The sequence below is a fragment of the Crotalus tigris genome, unplaced genomic scaffold, assembly GCF_016545835.1.
Source record: "Crotalus tigris isolate CLP2741 ecotype Arizona unplaced genomic scaffold, ASM1654583v1 scf7180000017541.2806704, whole genome shotgun sequence".
Taxonomy (NCBI): Eukaryota; Metazoa; Chordata; class Lepidosauria; order Squamata; family Viperidae; genus Crotalus; species Crotalus tigris.
This window is the reverse complement of record NW_024096462.1, coordinates 528,851-540,868: the sequence shown is the minus strand read 5'-3', so window position 1 is coordinate 540,868 and position 12,018 is coordinate 528,851. Positions and strand designations below refer to the sequence as shown.

At 37.7% G+C, this 12,018-nt stretch overlaps 1 protein-coding gene and 1 long non-coding RNA gene across 13 annotated transcripts in view; one reads left to right on the top strand and one right to left on the bottom strand.

The window, feature by feature from the left end:
- The window catches only part of LOC120314803, a 33,898-nt gene extending 27,612 nt beyond the window's left edge, over nucleotides 1–6,286 (top strand). For both annotated transcript variants that reach the window (XR_005558543.1, XR_005558532.1), the window contains one exon: nucleotides 4,376–6,286. This is a non-coding gene — a long non-coding RNA (uncharacterized LOC120314803). The remainder of the gene's footprint in view (nucleotides 1–4,375) is intronic.
- The window catches only part of ERC1 (ELKS/RAB6-interacting/CAST family member 1), a 140,114-nt gene continuing 134,107 nt past the window's right edge, over nucleotides 6,012–12,018 (bottom strand). For 6 of the 11 annotated variants that reach the window (XM_039356299.1, XM_039356134.1, XM_039356211.1 and 3 more), the window contains one exon: nucleotides 11,675–11,812. In XM_039356299.1, the coding sequence (XP_039212233.1) occupies nucleotides 11,675–11,812 (138 nt within the window). Of the gene's footprint in view, nucleotides 11,813–12,018 lie in introns of all 11 variants that reach the window. The other 5 variants (XM_039356915.1, XM_039356565.1, XM_039356740.1 and 2 more) reach the window with 1 other exon arrangement.

Genomic DNA, 12,018 nt, shown 5'->3' with positions numbered 1-12,018 from the left:
CCCAACCTGATTGATACCATCACTCATAGTTGAGGGTGCAGAAAGGTTTTCTCATGGATACTTGATTTCTGAATCTTCTATTTCAAAAAGGAAACAAAAGTCTCAATTGATCTTTATTGATGATTTTCTATTATGCCTTCTGTTTTTAAAAACTTGCACCCTGGGGAAATTTTGCAAATTAGGTAGCTATGAAGGAATTGTCTCGATAACTTAAGAGAAGCATAAAGAAGCTGTTCAACTGCTTGCTATGTTTTTCTTGTTCAAGAAATAAAAATTGTTTACTTCTGAGTATGATGACAGGAACCCCATTTTTGCAGAATCAGTAACTATCTTCTTCTTCTTGTGCCATATCCGTTATCGGACGTTGGCGATCCTGTTGGCGATCCTGTTTTTATCAGAAGCCGCACGAAAAAGTGCTGCCGAGTTTTGTCCAAACCAATCCCTTAGATTTTTAAGCCATGATGTTCTTCTTCTGCCTGGACCTCGTTTGCCTTCGATCTTTCCCTAGAGGATTAAATGGAGTATGCTGTATTTTTCTGGGTGTCGCATCACATGTCCGAAATATTCTAATTTTCGTTTTTTAATTGTTTTGATGATTTCCCTTGGCTTTCCCAGGCGGCTTATCACCTCATTATTTCTGATCTTGTCAACCCAGCTTATACGTAACAGCCACCTGTAAATCCACATTTCAAATGCTTCTAGTCTCTTCAGGTGGCCTTCTGTCAGAGACCGACTCTCTACTCCATAGAGCAGGATAGAAAGAATATAGCATCTGACAAGCCTGATTTTCAGTCTTAGGCTTATGTCATGACTGCAGAAGACCTTTTTCATTTTGAAGAATGCTGTTCAGGCTTTTTCTATCCTTTACTTCAACAGTCATGTCCCAGCTTTCATGTAAATTAGAACCGAGGTGCGTAACTATCTACTTGAAGTAAACTCTTAAATTCTTGGCAGGCAGTAATATTATCAGAACTTGGCTGCTGCAAATGATTGCTGGTGTATAGTGACTCCATGATAAGGCTTCCAAGCTCATGACTCAACATCTCTACCTGCTTATCTGCTCCTCTGGCATGGATTTATCCAGTAGTAGCAGTGACTAGGAATCCACCTTGAATTGCTTTGAGTATCTGATGCATCTTCAGCCTGTGTTCACACATCATACTAAACCACAAACAGTAGTTTGAAAACAACAGTGGTTAAATCTAAACTAAATTAATGCTTTGTACCTTTGTTTTAGCATGCTGTGTTAACGTTAGGCTTAATATGGTTTTTTTCTCTTAGTAAATTAGGTTAGCATACGTGTATGTGTGTATGTGAGTGAGTGGGGCAGCACATATTCTGGGTATGAAGAGCATCACTTCATGATATTAAAATGGTATTCTACTTCCTAAGCCAAGCTGGTGGTGTAAGTAGGGCCATGGTTAGGAGCATTGGCCAAAGCATATGCTTTTTAAGAAAGGGTTTTGGTTTGAAAAGGTACTTCCAGACTCAAACTAGCACAGTTCTTCTCCTACAATGTCCTTTGAAATGGTTAGGTTTGGCTTGGTTTCCCCCCCCCCAATATTTTGTACTACTCTGCATCACACAGTACGAATACACTTTTCCCCATTCCCCCCCCCCTGTTAGAAGCTCTATATCTACTTTGTCAAGAGTATTGTGAACAGCTAAAGGTGACCAAACCTGAAATTGAAAAGATTGCCAGCTCTATCAGGATATGCCTTTGCAAAACCCTTACTCATTTAAATACATGCTCAAATAAATCAGTCAAACACTTTGCTGCAGAATGTTGCACATTTGGAATTGACATAATTCTCCAATAAATCAGTTGCATGTTTAAAGGTTTCTAGAACAATAAACATGATATCAAATCAGATCAGATTTGTTAGACCAGCGTAGCAAACAGCCTTGTAGCTAAAGTTGATCTTGACTCTCAAAAGTGCTTTTTCAAGCACCAACTAGACTGTTTTTTTCCTTGCGGAAGAAGAAAAACAGTCCAGATGGTTTTTTTTTTTTTTTTTTGAAAAAGCACCATTTAGACCAGTGGTTCTCAACCTTTCTAATGCCGTGACCCCATAATACAGTTCCCCATGTTGTGGTGACCCCCAAGTGGGTGTGGCCACCAATAAGAGGAAGTAGGACAGCTAGGGAAAAGGGGAAAAAATGGCGGACAGCGTGGTTTGGCGACCCCCGTGAAATGGTCGTTCGACCCCAAATGGGGTCCCGACCCACAGGTTGAGAACCACTGATTTAGACAGCTATGACCTGGATGACTGAGAATCTCCACAGACATTGATCTTGACTCCACCCAGAAAACAAAACAAACAAACAAACAACTCCCAGTGGTAGTGGAAAGATAAACTCTCATTTAGCTTTCAGTGTTACTGTGTTGCACTGAACACATGGGTGGACATAATAAAGCTAGCTATGACGTTAGCTTATTCTAATTGGAACATCTAGGCCCATCATTTTTACTCCAATTTGCTATTCTGCAGAGGAACATACATCAATACCTGGCATTTGAGAACTATTTCTCAATTATTCATTACCCAACATTACATCATCTTGTTGATCAACTAGAACAGGGATCTTCAAACTTGGCCCTTTTATGACTTGTGGACTTCAACTCCCAGAATTCTGGGACTTGAAGTCCACAAGTTATAAAAGGGCCAAGTTTGAAGACTCCTGATCTAGAATGCACAAGCTATTTGTTTTGAAAGGTAGAAATAGTGAAGTCAAGAAATAGGATGGCTTGCTATATGGATAACTTTCTCCAACTTCATGGCTGTTAGATATGGGACTGCAAGTGTCAACATGCCTAAACTAAGGCTAGGAAATCCTCACATTTGGAGGATTAGCTTGGAGAAGACTGACAGGTGACATTTGATTTGTTAGTGCTTTCACTTGTGGAATGGTCATTTAATGCTGTTCGTTTAAATTATTTTATACATCCAGTTTATATAGCTGTCCATCTCATGAATGTTGATTTTAGGTAGTGTACAATAAAAAAACAATTAAGATAAAACTCTATTAACTAAAACATGGGAAAGTGATTTCAAGATCTTACTTAAATACAATATAGCCTTTTCACAGGATTCCCATGCTTCATAGTCTTAGCCTGACAAAACCAGGTTTTAAGGAATTTCTGGGAAATCAGAAGGCTTGGACATCAATCTCATTGGGAGAATGATATTGCAATTTACGTTTTGACTTCCTGACTGCATGAATTTTCTCAGCTCTCTGTGGTCCTCCTCAGATGAACTTTAAAGCTCTCTGACCCCACCCCCTCACGATCAGATTTCTCAGGATCATGTAAAAATTGTTCTCACTCCTGTTTGATGGTTCAGTTCTGGCTCAAGTAGACTCCATTGCCTAGTCTGGACTAGGACAAACTAGGGTAGGTAGCTGAACTAAGCTTTCCTTTCATATCGTTGCATATTAGTCTTCTTTCCATGTTGCTCTAGTTATGGCTGACTTCAAAAGGCAGCAAAGTTAGGGCTGCTAACTTTGATTATGGAAAAAAGAAATTAGATCCAGCCTCTAAAACAAAAGCACCATGTCATCTCTCATTTCTTTAGACCTTTAGGATGTCCCTTACTAAGAGAGAAATGAGGTTGTATATAATATTGGTGTGTGGGTTGTCTAGCTTGCATGAGTCAGGAAGTCTTGTTCCTCGGGGCTCAAGGCCCTTCCTCTCCACCTTGAAGCCCTTAAAAGGAGTATGATAGAAATCTCCCAACCCTAGTCATCAAACCTTGGTAACAGGATGGAGCTGAAAATGAGGTTGGTTTTTTTTTGCCTTTTTGAAGGGTAAAGCAATGCTAATGCATATTAACCACAGCATTCCTGCTCTTCCCACATAGGCAGAGCTGTGCACAAAATAATGAATAAAACAGTGCAAAATGGAGCAATGGAGTATAAATGCATAGCTCCCATTAAGTCAGGAAGCCTTCACTTAAGGAATTCCTATTAAACTAAAAGAACTTTATTTTCCAGTAAATGTATTGGAATCAGACGTCCTGTCAAGTTATCTGGGCAAAAAAGGAATTTGACTTGGGTAACAACTGTTTTAATGGACATAGCTTCTTCCACTGTAGGCCTTTTTCTCAAACTGCATCCCTTCTCAAGATTCAAGAACCATGAGAGAAAATGCAACTGTTCCTCCTGGACTGCTGTCCACCGGCAATTTAGAAACACATTTTTTAAAACATCACTTTTCAAAACTTGGGGAACCACTGCATTCATCTCAGCTGGAAACCCAGAAAAAAATAACATGTTGGTTGTCCTGCTTTTGGTATTATGTTGCTCAGACTCAATTGAGCTCCTTTGGTGATCCCTGGGCCACCATGTAATTAGTTTGTCTTGATTATCTTGACAGTTGCAGTAAGACAAATAAAGACCAAGCCAAAATACACCATGGGACAGTAATAAATTGTATCAGCATGCAAAGAATATTCCTGATTTGCAGAATGGCGTAAGTTCAAGACCACTTAGCGATGAGACAGTGGCAGCAGCAACACAATCAGAACCACCCCTTGATCAACTCCATCTCCAGTTGGGGTCGAAAACATCCACTAGAGAACACTGGTTTGCATATTCTGGCTGTAAATTATGTGTGTATTTCAGTAAATTGACTTTAAAAATGGCCCAGATCTTTGTAATTGAGGAGATCTCATCCTAAAGGGGGGGGGGAAGCAGCACAAGCTGGTTATATATGAAAAAACTGAATTTTTTTCTTTTCTTTTACTGAAGGGGGTGATAGTAGTGGATTTCAGCTACTTTCCCATGTCTTGTACAGGTTAATAGAAGGGTCATTGTCAACATACTTGTAGTGCTGGAATCTTTTCAAGTTGTCTTGAAAGAGAGGGAGTAATGAATAGTAAAGGACCTTTAGGTCATAGCAATCCATCCCTCTTAAATTCCTGGAAAATGGTGTTAAGTGGGCCAGAAATAAGGTAGTTTTGCCACACAAGTTTCTGAATCCATACAATCGGCATGCAGCATGTTTCTCTTCTCTCTGCCCTGATGTCCCCCCCCCCCGGTACATCTCTAATTAGAGATCCAAATTAGAACTGAATCAGAACAGAATTCTATGCCAAATTAGAATATTTTCCATCTGTAACAAACCACCATTCCAAATAGTGGGTGCCAAGCATTATACATTTTATACACCCTGGGACTTTTCAAACTGCTGAGCTGAAATGTATTCTTAAGCAACCTGGGGACAATCCTTATGGGAACTTGGCAGGAAAAAATTGCCGGGCTGTGTTTGTGGCCATGGTTAGGTGCAGATGGGAAAATGTCTCTTGAAACCAAGGCAGTACCATTAGACTAATGAGAGAGGGAGTTATTTTTGTTCTAATACACAAAGGGAGGACACAATTGACCCTTTCAGTTTATTAGAATGTCATTGTCAATAGCAGGGTGGGGTGGGGGCCAAGCCACAATCTTAGGCCCCATGAATTATCCCTGGTTAGAATTGTGTAGAAGGAATGACTTTCTTTTGGGCAACTATCACAAAGTAAATAGATATGATGGGCACTAGAGGTGGAGAGGTATCAGCAGCCCTTGCTTTTAGTAGTGAAGGAAGTTGAGTTTGAGGACCAGATGCAAAAGGGACCATGTATTGTAAAAACTCTATTCATATTCGTAAGGATATGCTCTTCTTCACTGTGCTAAAAAGGCAAGCCAATTTCATCCATCAGAAAAAAAAAATAAAGATCAATGTGCCATTTATGGTTAAGCACTGGAATAATCAACATGTCTTAAGTACCAAAATGCTGGTCCCCGACTCTCTCAAGATGTTCCCACCATATCTACACATCTTCTGTGTAATGCCTACATCTGTGACATCAGAAGATTCATCACTTAGAACATTTCACATCTTGGAATAGGAGACCTTAAAATTTACTGTACGAAGGTTTTGTTTTTTGTTTTTATAAAAAAAGGACATAACATCTAATTTTTAAACAAGTTTATAATCTCATGAATTTTGTTAATAAAAAAGAAACAACTGAACAAAATGTTTATATTATCAAGGCAGAGTTGAATATATATATAACACAATTTCTTTGCAAGTCATTATCTTGTCAGTAACATGACTCCATCAATTAAACACATATATGTTGAAGGCAGCATATGCACTTGTATTACAGACATCTATTATCTCCCACTGCTAGTCCTTCCAAAAGGAACTCAACGTATGTCAGACTATATATGCAAAAGTTGTCTCCTCCTCTATTAAAGTGCAACACATCACTTTCCAAGTAGACAAAAAAAAAAAAAAAAACAATATCCTATCTTTACTATACCCACCTGCAGTATATCAACTTTGGGGAGCTATCCCACAATTTTTCACCCCTATGGCAGTCTAAATGCTGTCTTCATGATTACTGTGATAAAACAGAACTTAGTGTTCTGAGTTTATCATGAACTAAGACGGATGAAAATAACCAACTATTTTGGCAGGGATGAATTAACAGCATGCATTTCGGGTTATAGGAGCATCTCATTCACTTGAACCAATGTGATCATATCTTTAAAATGGTATGTACAAGCCATCAATAATTTGGTTGCTAATATAGGTACATCAAGCTTATGAGCTGTTTGTATTTAAGGAGATGCTCACAATGAATTCTAATTTATTTGGTGAATGCCTGAAAGATGCATTACTTCATCTAAGCCAAAAACAGATGGAAAAAACTAAAGGCAATTATGAATTAAACTCGGCTCAAATCTTTAAGATGCAGCATTAATAAGAATGTCCCAAGGGTGAAATTACAAACCATCTGCAATAAATTCAGTGTTCTTATTCTGGCAGGAACACTTGATAGTAAATCAGATACATCTCTGCTGAAACACTGGTTATTTCAAATGGAAAAGGTAATAGGAATTCCCCAAACAAACCAGGTTTAAATGTTTGAAAGTACATTCATGTTTTGTAAGATATGATTAGCAGCAATAATAAATCTAATTATGCTATGCATATTTATGTTAGCCAAACCATGGAGCAGTAGTAGAAATCTTCTACCACAATGGCAAGCCCTTTAAGATTATATTTTCAAAGAAACAATGGAACTCTTGGCAGAGGCATTGGAAATATAACTTATGTATAAAAAAAATTCAGAGTATGAATGTCAACTTCCATGCATCCCTTCAATTTAAATTTGCATTACTAAAAAAACTAGGAAACTTCAAAAAAAAATGCCCCACAATTGCAGGACTGATGTTTCTCTGTAAAGGGATTTATTACCATAGTGATATGAGGAAATCAAGGGTTAGTGATGTTCCTATGAAGGCCACACTGGTTTGGTCTTCCTCAAGTTTGACAAAGGCAACTAAAAGGTAACTTAAACCTAAAATATCTGTTTCCTTAGACCAGAGTTTCCCAATCTTGCCAACTTTAAGACCTGTGGACTTTCAACTTCCAGAATTCCCCAACTAGTCATGCTGGCTGGGGAATTCTGGGAGTTGAAGTCCATGTGTCTTAAAATTAACAAGATTGGGAACCACCTAAGACAATTGTAAGGAGGAGTTCACAACTTTGCCTATTCATATTTGAATTCCTTTGCACAATACATTTAGTGTTTATATTTTTTTTAAAGTACAACTTTTCAATTTCTACTCTACCTTTTTTATTTAAAGTCGGACAATAGACACACAGTCAGTAACTGTCCCAGCCAGAGGACCACACAGACAGTAAATTGACAAGCAGAGAACAAAACAGAAAAATAAAATTAAAAAACCCTGAAAGATCCAAGAATACCAATGATGACAGGGTTACAGCACTCACCACACGCACTGGAAAAATCAGTATTCTTATGTTTACGCTTTGACACTAAAAAGTTCGGAAATGCTTTTATCCTTTTTTTTAAAAAAATGTCGACAGCCATTTTGTTCAGAAGGTAACAGTTTCCTTTATAAATGGAAAAAAGTAAAAAACGTTTTATTACAAAAGCAGCACCGGTTGCACTGATAAAGACTGAGTGTTTGGCAAGAGAAGAATTTGTCTTGGTAAATTTGGCAGCCCCAAACCACCCACTGCCTGATTTCTCTGCTCTGTCACCTTTTCCAAAGGAGAATGTATTAAATATGCAGAAATCTATACTTTCACTTCTATTCCAACAACTGTGAGAAAAATGTATCCTATTTCCATTTGATAAGGTCACTCCAGGATTCTATGCTATGGCGATTTACTCACGAGATTAGAAGATTATTTTATGTTCAGATACATAAATTTTCCTGACAGAATACTAGAACTGATAGATAAAAGAAACAAATGTTTAATACTACTGATGAACACGGATGTGTATATATTCCCAGCAATCTTTAATCCTTCCCCACATTAAAAAAATTGGTATTTAATGGTACATCTATTTGCTGTACTCTTTGTTTCTTAGCTATTGCAAGTCTTTGGAAGTTTTCAGATAGTACTTGGCATTTCTACACAAAAACCAAGGGCCAAAAGTAGTGATTGTAACAAATCATGAAAAAAAATGTGTTTTACATTGACATGTCTCCTGTTTTTTTTATAACTATATAATTCTGAAGCCGATGTTCCCTTTTCTTTTTAAAAAATGTTTGAAACCTGGTTTTGATGAAATTAGAGTGAGAACGTGGATCATTAAACAATCCAATGAAGCTGGCATGAGAAATTACCTTAATCTTTCAAGAAGCTCTTAATTGTACCAATTTAATAACAAAATGCCAAATTCTCTCTGTGTAGCATTTTTGAAGATCATGAGCATATTTTATTAACTGAAAATCAGCTTTTCAGAACTTAAAAGAAAAGGAAAACAATTCTCAAAACAGACAAGCCTCGTTACCCAACAAAATCTATTAACATGGCTAATCTAAATAAAATTCATGTAAAACTGAAGTGAGCAACAAGGCACATTAAAAAAAAAAGAATGCTTTTCCAGAAAAACTTCTTGGGGTATATTTTCTGGACACAAAAGCTTGCTCTTATTTGTAGCAGATATCAAAACTGAGGAAAGCTGTGACTGTTCAATGAAAAATCAGATTGCCAGACATAGGTCTGAGCATTTCATTTTGTCTTGCAATGGTGCCAATGTTGCTTAAATCTACAAGATTGTTAACCAACTTCTATTTTATGCTCAAAAGGAAATAAGAAGCTCTTGCTCTTCCAGAATTACTCCTAACAACCTCCAGAGAAGTTGGGATTAGAGTGTCCAGAAATCCCAGATGACATAGCCAACCAGAATAGGATGATTGTTCTATAAACTCATGGCCCACACCTTGCATTTAAGGCCCATGGTTCCTAGAAAAATGAAGAAAGACAGGACCTCTTTCCAAATGGCATCAAGACTACCTGGATATTTTACTGCTTAGATCAATGTTCGCAGATAAGAATTTGTTTGTGCATTTTCTCTCCCCTAAATTTTTATTGAAAGTTTAAATCCATCCTTAAAATGCAAGAGAATCCACAATAGAGGGTAAAAAAAATTATACAGGAAGGAAAAGAAGAGTTACACAGGAGCTCCAGTCCAGATCTGTGGTTAGAATGGCAAGGGTTCAACAACTACTATATTAATAAGAGTAATTTAACAAATTTCTGCCCCCCCTCCGAATGTGGTGAATGGAATGCAAACAATAGTATTTATCACCATTTCATTGCAATGGGGGCCTTTAAGAAGTTATCGGAATATAGTATTTTTTGTAACACATCCTGTTTTGCATTAGTATAGCCACATGTGGGGGAAGAGTTAAATGCTTAAGAAGCATTAGCATAAACAAGGCAATAAGCACATGAGAATGTAGGAACAACCACAAACTAACTTTTTTTTTTTTTTTTGAAAAATTCCCCCTTCAAACAAAACTAAACAAAGAGCTATCAAGGAGAATCTCAGTTGAGTTTACAAGCAGAAGTAATTTCAACCAGAGATAAGGAAATTCCAGAGCTTTTCCTACAGAGAATGGATTATTTTACAACAGGGAACAAGGGCAGCTAAAGATCTAACCATATAACTCAATAGGATAAGCACTGGTGGAAAATGTTAGGCCTGAAGGCTGAGATGGTTTTACAGGCGGCATTAAATTCCTACAGTGAGTAATTAGGGACTAAGAAGGAAAACTGACAGGAAGATTTCAAAGCAGCAGGTCCTACCAAAATATGCCATTCAAACAATAGAGCCAAAGGTGTGGCTTTGGTATGAGACGTGGGTGAATAGTATGTATAGTTGCTGTCTATATGCCTTCCGGTAAAAACAACTGTCAACTTAAGATCATTCAAGTGTCTTCTCTTTTATGTCAAAAAGCATTAACTAGAGGCTCTCATTGCTTTAAAGCTATCATTACAGATCTCTAAAACCATGGAGGTGCTAACTAAGAGCAATATGAACCCTTCATTATGAAACCTATAAGAAGAAAGACTGTTTATAATTCAAAACCAAGCTTATTTATGCCCAGTCCATTTTCTGAATCATCTCCAAGACAACATGAACACCTAATTTGCCCTGCTGCATTCTTTCAAAATTGTACATATGACATCATGTGAGCTGGCTTTCCAGATCTGAACACAGGCATGTGCTGGGTAGAGATGAGGCAGGCAGCAAGGAAAAGGGGATGAAGAATGAAATGGAGCATCCCCAAAGGAAGAAAAAAATCTTTAAAAGTGAGACTATATTGGAGAAATTGCATTCTTTGTCAAAGAAGGAGCGTATTTATGCTCCTCATGACCCTGAAACCTGAAATAAGGAAATTAGTTTAATGAACGTAGGAATATAGCAAAACCAAAGTTTGTTCCAGTGAATGTTTTAAGAATAAATTATGCATAGAACTAGCAGCGCCCATAGCCAAAATGTATTTTCGTTATTAATACAATTCAAATGCATGTTCAGATTCCTAATTAGGCTGTGAACTGTAACATGTTAACCTAATACCACGTAGAGAAGCTATGCTGAATTCTCAACCATGGATGGAGGCTCTGGAAGATACCACCGTGGATATGATGCAACTCACCAAGAACCCAGAAACAGATAAAATTGAGAGAAGTGAAAAAAAAGGGCACCGTTCAACCAAAAATGCAACAATAGTGTTATAGTAAAATTGACTAAAATACCAAGAAAATGAGCTTAAGGAAACAGCCACCAGATTTCATGGCTCATTTGGTAAACAAAAGTGAGGCTCACAACAAGCAGAATAATAAGGAAAACACTAAAACATATCCCATGCTTATTTAACGAATGCATCACTAAGAATATGGGACACTTCCCACCTCTCCTTTAGGATCAAAACCCCTTTAGAGACATAAGCAGCAAATCTAGCTAAATGGATGTTGGCCAATTATAAGACACTATTAGAGGACATCGACTTCCCCACACAGGCCAAAGATTTTCATTATTTGGAAAGTAAAATAAAGCAAAATAAAGGCCTCGTCACACTTTCTAGTCTTGGCAAATTTCAGAGCAGACACATCCCAGAGCCAACGGGAAAGTAACTGTGCGGCATATATTCCAACGGAGAAAGGCAGTAAGAAGATGAATGCAGGCATTATCGACTGGAGGAATTACCAGTTTATGTTCATTTGTTTATAAAAAGGTGCACCAAGAGTTTTCCCTCCTCCCTTTTTCATATGCTTTATTATTCTCATGACTCCTTGTACTGGGAGGGCCTGACCCTTTGACAGGCTGCTGTGGAGAAGTAGTGCTGGCTTCAGTCAAGATGATTCCTCAAGTGCATTGACAACTTGCTCCAGGATGTCTGGGCAGTGATCGGCTATCTGCTGGAGAATGGCATTTGCAAACTCTTGTAGCTCTGCGCTATCCTTCTCAGCCTTTTCCAGCTCGTCATGAAGCTGTAAAAAAAAAGAAAAGAAAAAAGAGAGAAAAAAATCTTTCAATCCCTGCACTCGGGTTCATTAAACGGCCAAATCAAGATTCAGTTTTCCCTCTAAGGGTTGTTAAAAAATAAAAGGGCTGTTCCTATGTTATTTGGAGGCAATCATATAATCCAAATATATACTGAAATCAACTGCAGCTCCTTGATCCATTAGATATAAGT